This window comes from Rattus norvegicus, chromosome 6, assembly GCF_036323735.1.
Source record: "Rattus norvegicus strain BN/NHsdMcwi chromosome 6, GRCr8, whole genome shotgun sequence".
NCBI classification, from domain to species: Eukaryota; Metazoa; Chordata; class Mammalia; order Rodentia; family Muridae; genus Rattus; species Rattus norvegicus.
In genome coordinates, this window is record NC_086024.1 from 67,377,005 (window position 1) to 67,396,875 (window position 19,871).

A 19,871-nucleotide genomic window follows, 5' to 3' on the forward strand; every position below is an offset into this window, starting at 1 on the left:
ATTGAATACATTCACATTGTTATGCAATAATCCTCCAGGAGGTTTTAATCTCATAAAACTTAAACTGGAATATGGTTGTGTGGTTTTAAGAATCTGTAAGCTCAGGGATAGGGGAGCTTTTGTCCCATAGTCTGTTAGATGCTCTGCCTGCTCGTCACACACACACACTGTTCTTCAGTGTCCGGCATACCTTCAAAGGGGCAGTCACAGTGGGCATATGGTGGACACCAAAAACCTCCAGGACAGCCCTAACACTGAGCGTCCATGTTCTAAGACCATGTGTTGAAAGTAACTCACAGAGCAGAGAGGCCAGAGGTCCCAATTTCATCACAAGAACCTTCAAAGGTGCTATGCCACTATTGGCTGTGTTCAGGGAGAAACATGATAATGGAAGAATGAACAGGAAACAAAAAAAAACAATACTGATAGCTTTGATGATGGTGGAGAAAAAAGAAAATATGGACTAAGAAATTAAGAATCTTCCAGAAAGCAGAAGGAACAAAGAAGTAGATTCCTCTGCACAATGAGAAGGAACATGGTTTTCCGAGACTTTGTCTGGCTTCCATCTTGGAGAGCCAAGAGGTAGTGAATTTTGTGTAGTTTGCAGATAGTAGATTCGTGATAAACTCTAGCAGTAAGAAACTATCGCAGGATGAATGGGCACAATTCACGGGTGTGTAAAACAGAGGTGAGTAACTATAGCTGGATTTATTTTTATTAAAGCGACTTAATGAGTCAGAGGTGAGTCAGATACTTTTATTTCAAAGTGATAATGAGGTCTCAGTACAGTGAAAGATATGTCTTTGATATAAAACCTTTTCTCGTCACCATAGAAATAGAAATGTGTTTAGAATGAAAGGCAGTCCTCTCATGGTTGCCATATGCTGTTGCAGAGAGAAGGGTAGTATTATTTACTTTGATGTTGATCAGTGTGCTAAGGCAATTTACTCTTAAAATAATGTGGGGTGATGGTCTCCCCAACCCCGCATTTAGCATCCAGAAAAAGAAATTTGTGCATCTCAGTACAACACAGCCCAGCACAGAGCTTCCATGGTGTTTGCCTTGCTTAGCACTAAATGCTGACATCCTGTGTTACCCAGCCGCTTTCATCCAACTTCAGCATGGCTCAATCCTGGTTATAACATGTCTTAAGTACTTAAGGGATTTAGCTGAAAAGAGTCTTTAAGAGAAATTTTATACAACTGATTGCTCCTTCAGCCCCAGATGTGTGACCAGCAGGAAAGTGGATATCCTCCTGTTCGCGACTCTCACGTTCCTTATGCATACTTTTATTTGTTTTAAGAACTAGATCCTCAATGGCGGGGGGCAGGCTTGAACTAGCTAACATATTTTTCCATCTGATGACAAGTATTATTCCTTCCTTTGGATAACTAACTTGCCTCCTTTTGAATAACTGGATTCTTTACAAACGTGGCAATGTTTTTCTGAATTTGATATTCTTGCCCAACTTGAGCTTGCTTTTTTTAGCAGTCCTCAGTGTTAAAGAGCAATTTATCCACATAGTGCTAAACAAGCATCGTGCATATTTTCGTTCTTGTGTGTGATAACTAAACTCTGCCTGGATGCTTTTCCTTTTATTGAGGCATATACGTAGATCAGCCTGTATTTGCATCCCATTTATTTAAGTATGTATATATATATACATATATATGTATATATATATATCAAAATTTGCCCATTTGACATATATCTTTTAAGCAGTAAGAAACGTGTATTTTCTATTTTTCTATTCAAACAGTTGCTCTCGATGACCCCAGCCGAAAAATCGATGGTGATACCATTATGTTTTCAAATGTTCAAGAAAGCTCAAGTGCGGTTTATCAGTGCAATGCCTCTAACAAATATGGATATTTACTAGCAAATGCATTTGTAAATGTGCTCGGTAAGCTCTTCCTTTATCAAAAACATGGAAAGTTAATGACCGCTGTTATTTTCTGCTTATTCAGCAAAAATGCATTATATCTTTGGTACCTGCAATACACAGTGTTTTAAGCTACAAAGAATATATACAAGGGTAGATACGATACAAATCTTGCCTTAAGAGTGATTTTTGTCTGTTCTTGAAATTCTTTCATACAGTTTTTATATGGCAAAATCTTTGCTGCAGAAATAATCAAACAGGCTGTTCTGTTCACAGGTAATTTGATTGTTAAATCCTTCAAAGGGAAAATGGTGTTTGTTCACATTAGCAATGTATATGGCAGCTCTTTTATCTTTAGACAGTTAGTTACTATTCCTTTGCTGCAGCAAAGGACCATGATCAAGGCAACTTACAAAAGAAACCATTCAGTTTGGGGCTCATCGTTCTAGAGAGGAGTAAAGTCCATGACCTTCATGACCATCATGGCGGAAGCATGGCAGCGTGTAGGCAGGCAGGTGCTGGAGCAGTAGCTGAGAGCTTATGTGATGAGACAACAATTGCAAGGCAAGGGAGGTGGGGAGTCAACTGGCATGGTGTGGGCTTTGGGAACCTCGAAGCCCAATTTCAGTGACATACCTCCTCCAACAAGGCCACACCTCCTACTCCTTCCCAAACAGTTCTACCAACTGCAAAAGCATTCAAAAGTGTAAGACTACGGAAGCATTCTCATTTTGCACTACAGAAATTGACAAGTTTAAAAACAACTTCATGATTCCCACATAAAGAACTAAATGATTGCCCATAAAGCTTGTCTTCTAACCAAGTCACAGATATATATTGTTTCATGTGTAAAAATATGGCCAAAAAACCTGTAGAAAACTATGATGGACTCAAGCATATTATAAAGTGGTTGGTTAATGTGGTCACTATATCTCTCCTATTGGGTAAAATTACAAAAAGCTATATTTTTAAATTTATGTAAGAATTATTCTTGTGGCAAGCAGAAATTATACTTTAATCCTTTCAAATAGTGTATTGTTTTCCAAATAAAACTAACATAAGGAAGCCAAATGAGATTCACCATTTTCCTTCATAACTGCCCAGAAGCTCAGCAGTTGAGGTGAAAATGGAGGAAACAGATTTGGTTTCTGGGTTTCTTTTCATACTTCACTTCTATTGAATCGACATCTCATATGTGAGTAAGATCAATGCATATGTTACTCTGAGTCCTCACACAATGTCTTTCAGATTTATTGGTATCACACATACAGGATCCTCTTCTTTTAGAATAGTTATTTATCTTTATGCCTGTGGGTCTACATGAGTACCTGCCCTGTGTGTGGAGGAGTCTACAGAGGATAGAAGAAGGCACCTGATCCTCTAGATGTGGAGTTTGAGGCAGCTGTGAACCCCCAGATGTGGGTGCTGGGAACTGAACTTATGTCTCCTGGAAGAGCAGCAAGTGTTCTTAGTGCTGAGCTATCTCAAGCCCCACTTCTTCTTTAAGGCTGAAAGACAGCACTTACATATGTCTGTTTTCTAACAGACATTCTAACAGGTATCAAGAGATACATGACTGTGGTTGATTTTCAATTTTTTTTAAATTTCTTTATTCTTATATGTTATGAGTACACTGTTGCTATCTTCAGACAAACCAAAAATGGTTTGAGCCACTGTGTGGTTTCTGGGAATTAAACTCAGGACCTTTGGAAAAGCAGTCGGTGCTCTTAACCACTGGGCCATTTCCAGCCCCAATTTTCTCTTTATAATCGGTGATAATCATCTCTGTTGGCCATTTGTGTGTCTCCTCTTGAGAAATGTCGATTTGGGTCCTTTGCCCATTTAAACAAATCCGTATTGAGTTCTTTGAGTTTCTTACATATTTTGTGTAATAGTCATATCATGCATATGATGAGCAAATATCTTTTCCTATCTATGGTTTTTCTCTTTATGCTCTTCATGCTGTTGCTTCTTTAGTTGTAAGAGGTTTTTTGTTTGTTTGTTTGTTTTGTTTTGCTTTTTTTTTGTCCTCTTTGTTTTTAGAAACCACACTTCCCATTCTGCATTTTTTTCCTACTTTCTCTATGTGTCTCCAACATTCCCAGTGTTAGGTCCTGAGCCGAGATGGGTCAGTCATTAAGCAATGGCATGCTTTCCTGCCAGACACTGTGCTGTTCCTAAAATGATTAAACAGCTGCATTCTTTCACTACAAGATACTCACGGTCATAAGAGATACACATAACCGAATCAATAACTAAACAGCATAGAAAATACAGATAAGCCATCAGTAATTTATGACTCTAAAGCAACATGTTGACCATACATAAGGAGGTGTTTTGTCTATGTTGAGTGACTATATTGATGCCACAGATGCAGAACTCATGGGAAATATCATGTTGGTCATAATTGATAAACTTTAATAATCCTAAAACAACATGTGATAAACTCACTGTAAACCTAAAATGTATCCAGTGTTCACTATACCTTTTAAAAATGTTGTAGCTGAACCACCTCGGATTCTTACCTCAGCAAACACACTGTACCAGGTCATTGCAAACCGGCCTGCTTTGCTGGACTGTGCCTTCTTTGGGTCTCCTATGCCTACCATTGAGTGGTAAGTAATGGCTCTATTTGTTTTTTTGATACCTAATTCTGACTATGTCTGGTTTTAGTCCAAAAACAAACAAAAAATACAACACAGAGACCATCGGATTATAGTCTATCTAATCTTTTTCAAATGTTATTGACTACCTACTTTGTGGGCATAATAAATACTTTCACATGTGTAACATTTATATTACCAGAATGTTCTATTAACTGTATGGAAACTATTTTTAAGATTGAGGGCTGCCATATTTCACAGTGCCACGGACATTGCCTAGAAGTCTGTAAATAGTGTTTGAAGACTCGTTAGGAAACGTGTTCTTGATAATAAATTACCTTGGGATTGAGGATGAAGCGTTGACTCAGGGGTTAAGAACACTTGTTGCTTTTGCAAAGGACCTAGGATTGATTCCCACTACCCAAGTGGTGGCTCTCAACTCTCAGTAACTGCTTATTTACATAAAACAACAAAATAAATCTAAAATAAAACAGCTTGGAGCTGGAGAAGAGGCTGTGCCTTCTTACCTCCCCTCTGACCATCCACTTTCAGATACCATTCCTGGGACGGGTCCTTCAGTTGTTGCTAGTTTATTTGTTTTAGAAGAGCTAGACAGACCAAAGGGAGGAGGGACAGCTACTGAGAATGTGTGAGGAACAGTTGGAACAGATAGGTATTGATCTTTAGCTACTGAGAGGAGAGTGACAGCAGGCTTAGGGGTAAAGGCAAGTCTCTCCAGGCCCAACCATAACCACAGAAAAAAGAAATATGAACACAGAGAGACCCTAGTGAAGGTGGAGACATTAACATTGAACTCAGATCAACTTTGGCTATCCCTGTTCATCTGTCTCCACTTCTCACACCTCACACACACATTTTCTTTCCATTGTCTGAACATTTGCTGGTCCTACTTTTAGAGTATAATCCTGAGCCTTGAAATTAAAATGTCTTCAAAATGTCATTTTACAAATGGGAGAAAGTGCACTTACATACCCTTATGTTTGTCTATTTTGTCATCTATTCAAGGATAAAATAGTAATGCCTTTATTTAATTGGGTATCTCATAAAAATTGCAACCCATTATATTCAGTCGTTCTAATTCTGCAAACTCCATTTATTTTCATATGCTCCTATTTCATGTACTTTCCTCTGATTTGTCAGAAGAATTGCTTGTGGAAAACCCTTCAGATTTTGGACAATACTTTTAATTTTATAACTTGAAAAGTGAAATCTCAACAGATGGTTTCATGTCCCCTTTATAAATGAGCAGAAATCTAACCTCTGTAGTCATTCAAAATGTCTTTGACCTTGACACTTGCTGCTGGCCACATTCTGTGTGTTTTATTCTCACTCTGGTAACTTTTGTAATGAAGGTTTAAAGGAACTAAAGGAAGCGCTCTTCACGAAGACATTTATGTTTTACATGATAACGGAACGCTAGAAATTCCTGTGGCCCAAAAGGATAGTACAGGGACATATACTTGTGTCGCAAGGAATAAATTAGGGATGGCAAAGAATGAAGTTCACTTGGAAATCAAAGGTAAGGCATTGTTAATGAGACTTTTTAAAGTACTATATGACCTGGAACAAATTCTCCAGCTTTGCCAAAATGGATAATGGTAATTTTGAATTTTAGATCCAACCAGGTTCATTAAACAACCTGAATATGCAGTCGTTCAGAGGGGGAGCAAGGTTTCCTTTGAATGCAAAGTGAAACACGACCACACCTTAATCCCCACCATTCTGTGGCTGAAGGACAATGGAGAGCTGCCCAATGATGAAAGGTATTTCAAGGGTCTTTCTTTCCTCTTCTCTCTATACACTGCTCTTGGTCAAAGGCTTACCAACATCATGCTTTCAGTGTTTGAAGTCAGCTGTCCACAAAATTATGAGACACGTATTTCCTTCCTTCTATAAGATACTTAGAACTAAAAGGATTTGAAATGAGAGCCAGAGAATGTTGGGCTTTGAGTGCTGATCTCCTGTGAGATTTGGGATGCAAAATTTCCTCTACATTTTGGACAACATCCATGGTTGTTTACCTTTACTGGTCAAGTCTCAACACATGTTTTAATCTGCACTCTACAAATGAGCAGAAATTCCATCCCCATCGTCAGGAATTCACCCAACTCTGTGCCAGTACTTTAAAAAGTACTAGTTTGGGAAACTTAATTTCTTTTTAAAATTTAAACCTAAGAGCTGCAGAAGGAAAAGAAATCAAAACCAAGTAAAGCATTTAAAGGGGCACATTCAACTCTGTAGCTTGGGATAAGGCAAAGATCGTGGCATTTCTGTCTGAGGCCCTCAGGTTAACCTAGTAAAGACAGCTTCATGTGTGATTTTCCCATTACAGTGGCTACAAGTGATAGCCAGTGCTAGGGCTGTGGTTTCTGTGGTTTCTGTGGTTTTCTTGCTGCTGATCTGAGCCTGGGATGACTAAGTGGTATCTTATTGCTTGTTAATGACCCCACAATAATTTTCTGGCCTTTCTCTCTGTGTGCTCAAAGCTCCCTTTCAGGTAAGGCTTCCTCCCAGCAATTTAACATATGAGACCTGAGGTTGTAAAGAGAAGAGAACATAAAGAAATGACCATCAGGTTAGATCAGCTGAGGTGTGACTTGAAATTACTTAGAAGACAGTTTACAATGTCTGCAGCCTCACTGGGACCATGCATGAATCGTGCATGCATTATGCAAGTAACTTCTAGAAAACTCTTAATGAACAATGATGATCTAGGGATGAGAAAGATGCCAATATTTTTCATAGTTTCTGCTGTGGGGATTTATACATGTGAGAGAGAAAAAAAAAAACCAACACAAATTTTCTGCAGCTAATAGTACCTTGTTTAAAAATTCTTTCTTTTAAAAATAACCACACAACCCTTAGTGAAGCAGTCTAGTGGAAATAAATATGGAGCCCTTCCTCTCTCCTCAGAATAGCAGAGTAACTTTTACCAGTTAAAGAAAAGGAGAGATGGCAGTTAGGAACACTGAGTGTTTTTCCTCTGTAACGGGATCTGATGCCCTCTTCTGGTTTGTCTGAAGATGGCAATGGTGTATTCATATAAATATATGAATCTTGAAGATTTATATATATAAATCTTAAAAAAAATTGGAATTGGTATGCCATAATTGTACATATTCACAGGATACCATGTGACTTTTGGCCCCATTCCTAGAGGGCTACTGCAGAATCTCCTAAGATCCCATAAGCCCAACTGAAAACCATTAGAGTTACTATCCCTCCTACCCCGAATGTTTTTCAGGTTTATTAATTACTAAAGTGCTATATAGTGGTTCACTCTAGTTGCTGAAGTGTTTGTCGTCTTTCTCTTTTATCAAGTTCACAGAGATCATGGCCTGCGGGCAAGGCAGTTGTCAGCTGTGTCTAGTTGTCGTTTCGGCAGCTCTTCATGTGTTCTGTTTACAGGTTCTCTGTCGACAAGGACCATCTGGTGGTCTCTGACGTAAAGGATGAAGATGGTGGGACCTACACATGTGCAGCCAACACAACGCTGGACAGTGTTTCAGCCAGCGCCGTGCTCAGGGTGGTCGGTAAGGGCAAGAACAGATATAGTGTTGGCCAGACTCTTTATGTTAGATGGGAAAGAAAATTAAATATATTGAATATTTGTTTGGTAAATTTTTATGGCTACAAGAGCGAGTGATTTTCTTCCAGAGAGGACTTTGAGGAGACAATTTCTATATAAATATGCTGTGTGTAGATATATAGACTGTGACAAAGTGGTGGGTGTGCATATTTACTGACTTAAAAAAAAAACTAAGAAAAGTAACCTCTAATTTATACTCAGAGGGGTTTTGTATTCCTAAATTGTCACTATCCATTTGTCAATGTCACATCTCATAGCTAAGGAGAGAGCTTAATTTAAAAAAAATTAATATTGTGTTGCTTTTGTCTTCTTCTATGTTTCCATGACTAATTATGATTAAAATCCTTTATATTAATGTCCTTTCTAGCTCCTACTCCAACTCCAGCCCCCATTTACGGTAAACTAATGAGCCTTCTTTTTCTGTATCCTGTCAAGTGATTCCCCATTTGCAGACATCACCTTCTCTTCTCTGTCACACCATTGCATTTCTTTAAAGAAAATGGCTGCCAGCTATCATGGGCTTCATTTGCCATGGTCAATGTTTCCTTATAACCTAATAGTATACTGTAAAGTTAGACAATTGTGCTTATTGTATTTCCAGTTGTTTCTAAGTAATTTATTTGTTATTATAAAATCATTGCATCTTATAAAAATCTTCCTTTGACAGATTCCTTGTATGGTATGGTAGCATAAATCATTTATCACAATCTATCATCCATATTTTATGGAACAGAAAAGCTGTTTCTTAGAATCATTCTGAAAGCTGGATTTTACTGGTTTCTTAAGATATGCTTAGGAACTGGGGAGGTGACTCAGTGGATAAGAGTGCGTGCTGTGAAAACAAGAGGACATGAGTTCAAATCTCCTCTACCCATACATAAACAGATCATGGCAGTACATGCCTGTAACTCCAATTTTGGGGATAGAGGCAGACAGATCCTAGAAACTCCATAGCCAGCCACCTAGCAGACATCAGCACATGAGTGCTGTGTTCTTTCACATGAGTGTGTCAATTTCAACACTGCATATGCACACAGAAACAAATGTAATACACCGATAACAATAATAATAAACATTAAAGAAATATTATTTTGTTCTGAGAGTCCATTTCCAAGCAGTGTGCATCTAGGGGAAAACACTGATGTTTTATATCTGAGAAACTTACTCATTTTGTGTTAAAAGAAAAGTCACTAGGGAATTAGCAAAAGAAGGGGCCTAACAATGTTCTGTTGATTTTCTGAGTCTGGAAAATAGTCAGAAATTATATCCGGAAACACTTTTATTTAGAAAATGCATCCTAATTCAGTACACAAACATCAGACATAATTTTGTAGCATAATATCAGCTAGATTGTACATAGAATCACTAACCATTCTCTAAATAAACCTGCTCTCTGTGGACATATAACACTGCCTTACCGAAGAGAAAAAAGATCCCATATATTTATATGTCCTCTAGTCCTCCAGAACTCAGAGACCCTTCTAGAAGCAAAGTTTTTTTTCTTTTAAGTCTCAGAGAAGAGAGTTAACTTCAAAAGCTCATTGCAGGAGGCAGCCCTGCTTCTCAGTGACCTCTGAGTCACTGAGTTGTCTGAAAGTAAGGACGCCTATGCATGCAGAGACCTCCCTATCCTTAAAAAGCAGTCCCAGGCACCTCCAGATCGAGCTTGTCTGTGTCTCAGCACACTGAAAAATCCTCCGAACAGTGCATGCCACCTTCCTGCATTTGTCTCTCAGACCTGACTGTTGAGTCCCCCTTGTCTAGTTGGCAATGAAGCTTTGGTGTTCTTTCTGTCTGTGCTCATTTCTGCTGATGAGAGGACACACACTGAGCGTGCTGAAGACACGCTCTGCTTCAGTGGATTTGGCAACCCCTAATTTGGTGTCTCTAGAAAAGCAAGCAAGCAAGCAGAACTCTGATGGGTTGGCTTGTGTGTGCAGTGTTGTCAGCAACCTCAGTGGTGTCCGTTTCATGTCCACTGCATGCTCAGTGACCGGTAAAAGTGATGTCTCTAAGGTGTCCCTCTGTGTACAGTATCACAGATACAATAAAACCACCAACTTTCGAAAAGACATCTAACCATTTGTGTGTGCGTTTGCTCCACAGATGTCCCGAATCCTCCCTTTGATTTAGAATTGACCAATCAACTTGACAAAAGTGTTCAGCTGACATGGACCCCAGGCGATGACAACAATAGTCCCATTACAAGTATGTGGTAGCTGGTAAACCCAGTGGTCACTCCTGAAGCATTATCTCTAACAATGCTCTAATACACTGCTGTGATTTCTTGCAAATGCATTTAATGCCATTCTCTTCATCACTGCTCTTAGAACCAAAGTATGATGCTTTTCAGAGATGGAGCCACTCCTGGTTACAGCTTCTGGCACAATCCTGAAAATGTTAATTAAGCAAGCACACTATCATTTGTGTTTAAGAACTCTAAGAATCACCTTATATGTCTCCACTGTCCTAGTTAGGGTTGTGAGAGCAACATGGGGAGGGGAGGGTTTTTTGACCTACAGTTCCACATCACTGTTTATCACAGAAGGAAGGCAGGACAGAAACTCAAGCAGCATAAGAACTTGGAGGCACAGGCTGATGCCGAGGCTGCGGAGGGCTGCTGCTTGCACCTTAATTAAGAAAACTCCCTACAGGCTTGCCTACAGCTGGGCCTCATGGAGGCCTTTTCTCAGTTGAGGCTCCTTCCTCTCTGATGACTCTAACTGTGCCAAGTTCACATAAAACTACCTAGCACAGACACAGGAGGTGCATCTTGAAATGAGTATTTATCCCGCTGCATTAAATGGTGCTAGTGTCCAGTCTAAACATTTGGAAATCGATCTTTTCAGACCCACAGCATGTAATAGAGCTGCTTATGTACAATAGGTCCCTATCTTAACATCCTGCTTTTCTTCCCATTGCCCCTTGCTACAAAATGACACATTCAAAAGTGTCAGCTCCTGACTTTGATGACATCAATGGAGGGAATCAAATCAGATGAGAGACCAAAGCATTTGGATACAAAAACATTTATTAAGTCAGACTATGATAGGCTTCAAAGCCTGATGCAGAGTATCCCAGTGTGTGGATCATAGTTAGCTACATATGCCTCGCTGGTGGGCAGTTCGCTTGTTTGTAACTAGGTTGCCTCCATTGGAAACCATGAAGCAGTGTGGATTCTTTTGCACCACGTGGGTAAGCACATTTGCCCAAAGTCAATTGCTAGAAGTACAACCCCTCAAAGACTGTATATGTTAAAAATTGTTAGATATTCTCAATTGTCCTGTATAAAAGTGTATCAATTTACACTTTCCAGGAGGTCTGAGAATGTCACATCCAACAAAGGAGGTTAAATATTTGATTGCTGTCAATCTTCCTGGCGAAAAACTGCTTCTTAGCTGTAGTCACTGTAGTTAATTCATTTATGATAATATTTGAACATTGTTTCATATATTTAGACTTCCTCCTCATGCTCTTTTGCCCTCTCTTGCTCTGACCTTCTTCCCCCTTTGTCACTTCTCTCCCCCTTCCTTTTCCACTCTCTCCACGTGCTCATGACAGACCTCTATTCCTTTAATCCTCTACTCCTCTCCTCTCCTCTTCTCTTCTTCCCTCCCCTCCCCTCCCCTCCCCTCCCCTCCCCTCCCCTCCCCTCCCCTCCCCTCCCCTCCCTTCCCCTCCCCTCCCCTCCCCTCCCCTCCGCCATGTCTCTCTGCCTTTCTCTATCCCTACTACCCTCTTAAGTCCCCTCACCATGCCCTGAATGAACTCTATTCTATACTAAAAAAACAAAACAAAACAAAACAAAAAAACCCAAAAAACAAAAAGTAAGACTTCCCATTAGAATATGCAGATTAGGCCTAAACAGTTTTATCTAAGTTGAGCTCAGCATCATAGGAGAAAGTGCCAAATATTGCACGTGCTTAAGTATTGAACTCAAAATATCCTCACAGGAATTTTTTTCTTGCAAAATCACTTGTGTCTGGGTACTCTTACTTGCCACAAGGTATTTCTGGCAGTCTGTTCATAAGTTGACTGAATCACTGTGTTGGGTTTGTGTTATCTGTGGTGGTGTGGCCAGAATTCATCATCGAGTATGAAGATGCAATGCATGAGGCAGGGCTGTGGCGCCACCAGGCGGAAGTTTCTGGAACGCAGACCACAGCCCAGCTGAAGCTGTCTCCCTATGTGAACTACTCCTTCCGAGTCATGGCGGAGAACAGCATCGGGAGGAGTGTGCCAAGCGAGGCATCGGAGCAGTATCTTACAAAGGCCGCGGGTAAGGCTGGAACACAGGAGGCCGGCAGAAGACGGGAGGGTTCTCCATGCCTTCCCCAGAGCTGAAGCTTGCTTATGTGGGGCTGCTTCATTTCTAGAACCAGACCAGAATCCCACGGCTGTGGAAGGACTAGGGACAGAGCCGGACAACTTGGTGATCACATGGAAGGTGAGCCAGGAGGCCTTCCGTTTGCTTCCACCTTTTTTTATACTGAACAGAATCGGTCGTTTTAGAATAATATCTGAGTTCATATTCCTTTTGACCATTGTAGAAAAAAATCTTACCTGTATATAGAAGGCAACTTTGTACAGTAATTAAACAGTTCTATCTCTGGGACCAAAATGGACAGGTGAGAATCACTGCTTGCCCGTGGCCAAGTGTGTGTCAATCATCTGTGTGATGGGAATAATAGCACAGCTGCATGAGACCGAAGGAACTAATGTGTGAGAAATGCTTAGCATTGGGCCTCACAGGAATATATGCTGAAAAAAATGCTAGCCAGACATTGTTATCACCATGCACCAAGCTATTCTCAGTAGTCAAATTGTTATTACAATCATCAATCATTCTTTTTTTTTAAGATTTATTTTATTTATTCCATGTATATAAGTATACTGTTGCTGTCTTTAGACACACCTGAAGGGGACATTGGATCCCATTATGGATGGTTGTGAGCCACCATGTGTTTGCTGGGAATTGAACTCAGGACCTCTGGAAGAGCAGTCAATGCTCTTAACCACTGAGCCATCTCTCCAGCCCTATTACAATCATTCTTACAGTATCTGTGGGTTCTAGATCTGAAAAGTTAATAACTAAAACCTAAATATTTGTTTATATAATGTTAAAACCTTAGATCTATGCATACACACACATATATGCATATTTATGTGCACATATGATAGAATAGACAGACCCAAAATTTTAATAGAAAAATAGTTGGTAAGTTTCCATCTCTAGGCAACAATGGTGAGCTATGACACTGACAGGAATACATAAAATAGATGTAGATAATTACATTTTAAGAGTCACCCACACTTACTATGGAGCCAGTCTTTGAAGGTTTATGTGTTATTTACCACATTAGAATTACGATTTACAACTTTGACCCAGAAACAGACCCTGGATCTCATCACAATTGAGAGAAGGGAAAAGGTCCCTGGAGACATGGGCATTTAAGAGCATGCATTTTAGTGTTTCAGCATTCACTTACTTATGTCTAGGAACTGGACTTTCTATTCCTGTAAAAGGCTGTGCAGTCATTCTGTTTGGCTTTTCTCATAGCCCCTGAATGGTTTTCAATCGAATGGGCCCGGCCTCCAGTACAAAGTGAGCTGGCGTCAGAAAGATGGTGACGATGAATGGACGTCTGTGGTTGTGGCCAATGTATCCAAATACATTGTTTCTGGCACACCAACTTTTGTCCCATACCTGATAAAAGTTCAAGCCCTGAATGATGTGGGCTTTGCTCCAGAGCCAGCTGCAGTCATGGGACATTCCGGAGAAGACCGTAAGTGTCCCCTGTCTATCTCATTCTACTCTTGCCTAGATGGACAGAGCTCCCAAGGTACAAACCTGGGTTATTTCCAGAGGTACCTTTGGTTAGCAAGCAAGAGGTAACAATCATTTTGCTTATTTCCCTACATTTGTACAGCCTACTACATGATAAATAGCGATTCAGTGCCAAGGAAATAGCTTGGTCATAGAGCATTTTCCTAACATGGGTAAGGCTTTGGATTCCAAATCCAGAGCTTAGGGGACCGGGGAGTTTAAGTATTAAATTTGCTTTCATAGACTCAGATGAACAAATAATGAAATGTCACCTTTTAACAGTCAACAATGTGTAGGGCAGGACTCTCTAACGTAGTGCAGAGTATGCTTCAAGCCAAAGTTATTAAATATTGTGACCTTTTTTTGTGTGAAATAAAAAAAAAAAAACCCAGCTCTTTGCATCACCGCCATCCTTTCTTGTCTTCTTCTTAGTTCCAATGGTGGCTCCTGGAAATGTGCGTGTCAGTGTGGTGAACAGCACCTTGGCAGAGGCACACTGGGACCCTGTACCTCCCAAGAGTGTCCGAGGACACTTACAAGGCTACCGGGTAGGTGAAGGGAAACACTTAGTGCTCTTTACTTAGGAGCAGGACCATGGCGAAGGCCACTGGTCACATATGCTATTTTAGGTTGAGATTATGTGGTTCATCTGTTAGTGGACTTAAATCCACAAGTGTATTTGCTCACTGCTTCCAGCCACGCCTAAAGAATCCAGCTACACTTGACTTAAAATCTCACTTATCGAGGGTGATAAAATTATGTTTTCTCTGTATTTCACAGGTTTCCCACCTTTTTTAGGCCCTTCCAACAGACTGGACAGTATATGTGAAATAAGGCAGACTGATTTTTTTTTTTTTTAAGAACTGTAAAAATGTAACAAATTCACCTAGTTTAACAATAATGTGGAGAACACTAATAAATCAAATCATATTTTAAGACTCTGTAGTATATAACTAAGTCATTCTTATGATCATTAATTATCTTTATTAAAAAAACCCACAGAAACAGTAATCACTAGAGGTATTTTTATTCATATATCCAAAGAACCCATGTATACTTATATCACTACTTTGATTTGACACTGACCCCTAGAGGATTCTTTTTGTACTGCACTGTATCCTCTTTTTTTTCCCCCACCCCAGTGGCCAGATTTTGTATATGCTAATTTATCTTAAAAGATTTAAAAAAAAAAAAGCCTTTAAATTCCTAAGATACCTTCAAGAAGATGTAATGTACAAAAGTTCTCGCCTTTTGACCAAAGTTAGGCAACACCTTTTGATCTTTTCAAAACGGTGCCTAAAATATAAAAGTACTTGTAATTAGATGGTAGAGTATCTTAATAAACTAATCTGAGACTTGCAGTACAGGGCCATTGCAGCTTTGGAAGAATCCCTCACTAGCCCATGAGAGGTACCAAAAAAACAATAATAATAGAAGCCTCCCTAGGGTGAGGATTAAATTAAGTAATGTGCTGTTTGTGTATAACTCCACAAGAGCATGTAAACAATGGGTAGCAAAATTCATACAAATAAAATACTTGTATATTTATTGTGGTCATTTTTATCATTCTGGAAAGAACAGAGTGAATCATATTCATTTCATTTATAGTCCTCCAGCAAAACAGTAAAGCACAGTTTTATTGTGTAGGCACAACTTTTGTCATTATCTATGGGCTTCTGTTTTGCTTGTCTAAGAACCAGTATCCATTAGTTCTACTAATATTCATGTAAAATGAACCAAGATATTTTTCTGGAAACCAGCAGTTCAGCTTAAAAAATATGAAAGAATGGTGTGCATGTGTGTTCCCGTCCCTGTGCATTCCTACAAGTCCATAGGAGGACTGAAAAGGGAGACGCTCAGGCATCACAGTGGATGTGTGGAGGTCAGAAGACAACTCTGTAGATTTGTTTATCTCTTCCTACTTTTATGTTCCAGAGATCTCACTGGGTTGACAGGCTTTCACAGGAAGGGCCATTGCCAGCTAGGTCCCCTTGCTTTGGTTGTGTAAGCATGATTATATTGACTTCCTGTGTGTCCCTGACTTGGGTTCTTGCCACTTCAGATTTACTACTGGAAGGCTCAGAGCTCATCTAAAAGAAACAGACGCCACATTGAGAAGAAGATCCTCACCTTCCAGGGCAGCAAGACTCACGGCATGCTGCCAGGGCTGCAACCTTACAGTCACTATGTTCTCAATGTCCGAGTGGTCAATGGGAAAGGGGAGGGCCCAGCCAGCGCCGACAGAGGCTTCCATACTCCAGAGGGAGGTATGGAATGGGTGTGTCTCTGGGACCAAGGAGTATGCGGTACATCCTGAAAGGTTTTGTACTATGGAAGGACCTCCACTGAGAGAATACTCTGGAAGCAAAATGCATGATTAGAAAAAAAAATCACAAAACTGGAAAAACATCACTCACTTATGACTGGTAGCCACACAAAACTTCAGAATGCAGAATGCTGTGTCCAGATGCCTTCTCCCCTTTAACTTGTCCTCTTCATTTAAGCTATCTGAAACATTGCCAATGTAGTGTGGGAGTCATCAGCTTTCTGAGCTGAGTCACCTTCTGTATCCTCTCTAAGTGTCAGAAGCTCCCTCTGGGAAGTGTGAGCGATGGGAGGAAGAAGTAAGAAAATACCCCCTAGGGAAGATATTTCAGTGGGTTGGAGTTGACGCTTGTGCCCTCATAACTTCTTGTATCTTACAAAGTTGTACTGAATTAGAAGGCTACAGGTCTTACATTAGGTGTGATGGAGCCTCCACCCCAGCACTTAGGATGCTGAGTCACAAGGGTTCTCGCCACTGTCATCTCTCACCAGTGACATATCCTTTGGATAGCTCCAGGGGTCATAGAAGAGAAAACTGGGATTAAAGACTGAAAAGGAAGTGGGAAAGAATAGTTTGTCCGAAGCTATTAAAAGCATCCTTCTACTAAATATATGTTGTATGGCCAGGATGAGAAAAGGGTCATGGCAATGGGAGAGAGCCCACATCATGCATTATCTTGGGTGCCATGGATACTAACTTGTGGGGCAGGAGCTCTTAGTCTGCAGGCTGTGGTGGTTCCTTCAGGATCTGCTGAAATATTTAAGGAATGTCATGAACCTTCTGCAATGGCACACTCATGCAACACATCAACATAGTTTTCTAAAGAGAAAAGACCTATGGCCTCTAGAAATTAAGAACTGATTAGGTTAAAGTTTAGAAGCTGGTGGCAGACATGATTGCAGGCCTGGACAAAGGACAGGAGGAAGACAAGAAGCAGAGAGGATGAAGAAAAGTATATGGTTGAGAAAAGGGTTTGTTGCCAAGATTTAGTATCCCAGGAGGTAGGAAAACAAGAACTCCAAGTTGACTGTCTGGTTTCTGGCTAGAGTGAAGAGGCGACCGTGGTGTCCTTAGTCAGTTTCTAGGGGATATGGCAGAAAGGCAGCATCCTGATGCAGTTCAGCCCCAAGCCTCTTAAAGATGGATGGCAGACTAGGCCTATTTCCTCTGATAATTTGCCAGCCTCTGTCCAGGAGACCTGAAGCCCTTGAGCCTCCTCCTCCATCCTGGGGTAGGGTGAACCAACATGCGGGCTCTCGTCTTTTACTTTCTGATCCTGGGAAGCTGTGAGCACTTGGGAGAAGCACAGCTCAGCCCTTGGGCAACCTGACCTGGGCCCAGAGCCCATCTGGGACTTTGTGGAAACACCTGGTTTGTTGGGGAAACAGCATTTAAGGGCCCAGAGCACAGCTGCTTCCTCTGAGAGGTCTGCTTAGGATGGTCTCCCTTAGCAACCCGTTTGCTTTCACAAATTAAGTCAAGTGCTGCCTGCTTTAAAATAGATAGTTTGAGTCCCTATAAAGGCAGTCTATGTATTTTGAGAAGATGATTTCAGTGAATTTAAATGGAAGTGGTTTTAGAAAAAAAGATGAGAGAGGGAAAGGAATGTTTCTGCTACAGATTTGTGTTAATGAAACAGCTGAAGCAAAAACCAAGCTGAAAACCAAACTTTAGATCAATTGTGTAAATAGGAGAAATGTGTTTACTTTGAAACGTTTTTTCTTTTTAAAGTGTGTTGACTGTTTGTTCTTCTTAAAAGTCCCTAGTGCTCCCTCATCTTTGAAAATTGTTAATCCTACACTGGACTCTCTCACTTTGGAATGGGACCCTCCAAGCCACCCAAATGGTATCCTGACTGAATACATCTTAAAATATCAGCCAAGTAAGTCACCATGATAGGGAAAAGTTAGGTTTTGAGCAAACTCCTGTTGTCAAATGCAAGCTTGTTTCATAATATTTATTTATACCTTCAAATAGTATTCCAGAAAGAGCTTCAGAGCATACCTGTTATAAAAAACTAATGTATGTTATTAAAGTTATGGTTTATTTAGGATATTACAGGTTGTTAAGTGTAGTCATGAAAGGGGTGGTGTCCTATCATTAGGTTAGAGACTATTATCTAGTAACAAGAAGTAAAGAGGAAGTTTCTTGGCCACAGGATGCCAAGAGAAGTGTTTGGAGTTATTAACAGTATCAAACTCCTCAGCAAAGATAGAGAGAAAACTGCTATTATGATCCAACCGTAAAATTTCCCTAGTGTGTATTCCAACAGGGAAAAATTCCACTTGTTTATTTTATACTATAGGTTACAGTTTACTATTTAAATGGTACTTTAGCCAACGCATGAGAAGGATTGTAAAAGGCTTATATACCGGGAATGACATTTTTGGTTGAAGCAATGATTTACAATAGTATTGTTATGACAACTAACTAATGGGCATTGTTCTTGTTTGTCATTTCTCATCCACAGTTAATAGCACACACGAACTAGGCCCTCTGGTAGATTTAAAAATTCCTGCCAACAAGACACGCTGGACTTTGAAAAATTTAAATTTCAGCACTCGGTACAAGTTCTACTTCTATGCACAAACATCAGTGGGATCGGGCAGTCAGATCACAGAGGAAGCAATAACAACTGTGGACGAAGGTAAGAAGGGTATGTATAAAATCCATATCATTACAAAGATCAGAGAATTTAAAAAGAATTGAAAATGTATTCCTTCTCTTATGGAATAGCCATCTTACCCAGTAACATGCTTATTTGTAATTTCTCATCCCAAATGTATGTAAAAATCAGTTATTTTGTTCAGCTGTTTGGGTATCTATTTTTCAAGCCTGTATGAAACTTCTAAACTTGAAATATTGGAGTAGATGGCTAACAACATGGCCCAGGGCTGAAGAGCTTTGCTCTTGCAAAGGCCTCAGGTTCAGTTCTTAGTACCCGTATGGTGACTCACAACTGCTCTGTTCCAGAGGATCTGATGCACTCTTCTGACCTCCACAGGCACTTGGGTATACATAAACCCATGCAAACAGACACACATAGAAACAAATAAATCTTCTATATTGGAGTGGGAATAAGAAATAACCATATTTATCACAGGAGTTCAGAGTTTGATGTAACTCTTTTGCCTGTACACACATACACATATATATGTCTCTGTATAGTTCTAGTTCTAGTCCTGAGTCACTGTAAAGAATTCCTTTATCTACATATTGATTTATACTTCCTGGAAAGAAATAAAAATTAATTATTAAATACTGCACTTATTTATGCTTAGACATAAACATTGTATTTCGGTATGTCATCTGCAGAGAAAGCAAAAATGTTCCATTAAACTGAACACTTTGAAAAGACATTCAGAAATTTTTTGATTCAAAGAAAAGGATCAAAAATTGTGTAAAATAAGGCCGAATAGATAGCTCAGTGGTTCAGAACATGTTTTGTGTTATAGAGGACCTGATTCAGTTCCCACATGCTAATTCACAACCATCCATACATCCAGTTCCAGGATATCTGCTGCCCTTTTCTGACCTCAGCATTCATACAGTACACATACATACACACATGTAGGCAAAACATTCACGTATATAAAATAAATACTAAAAGTATTTTAAGTATT

General features: G+C 39.9%; 1 protein-coding gene across 50 annotated transcripts in view; it reads left to right on the forward strand.

Annotated features, from left to right (window-relative positions):
- Nrcam (neuronal cell adhesion molecule) overlaps positions 1 to 19,871 on the forward strand; it is a 295,788-nt gene that overhangs the window by 247,282 nt on the left and 28,635 nt on the right. For 22 of the 50 annotated variants that reach the window (XM_063262272.1, XM_063262280.1, XM_017594273.3 and 19 more), the window contains 14 exons: positions 1,760 to 1,903; positions 4,386 to 4,497; positions 5,859 to 6,025; positions 6,122 to 6,269; positions 7,915 to 8,039; positions 8,463 to 8,492; positions 10,202 to 10,303; positions 12,177 to 12,374; positions 12,472 to 12,542; positions 13,656 to 13,881; positions 14,355 to 14,470; positions 15,985 to 16,189; positions 18,008 to 18,130; positions 18,719 to 18,895. In XM_063262272.1, the coding sequence (XP_063118342.1) occupies positions 1,760 to 1,903; positions 4,386 to 4,497; positions 5,859 to 6,025; positions 6,122 to 6,269; positions 7,915 to 8,039; positions 8,463 to 8,492; positions 10,202 to 10,303; positions 12,177 to 12,374; positions 12,472 to 12,542; positions 13,656 to 13,881; positions 14,355 to 14,470; positions 15,985 to 16,189; positions 18,008 to 18,130; positions 18,719 to 18,895 (1,944 nt within the window). Of the gene's footprint in view, positions 1 to 1,759; positions 1,904 to 4,385; positions 4,498 to 5,858; positions 6,026 to 6,121; positions 6,270 to 7,914; positions 8,040 to 8,462; positions 8,493 to 10,201; positions 10,304 to 12,176; positions 12,375 to 12,471; positions 12,543 to 13,655; positions 13,882 to 14,354; positions 14,471 to 15,984; positions 16,190 to 18,007; positions 18,131 to 18,718; positions 18,905 to 19,871 lie in introns of all 50 variants that reach the window. The other 28 variants (XR_001838198.3, XM_039112675.2, XM_063262268.1 and 25 more) reach the window with 3 other exon arrangements.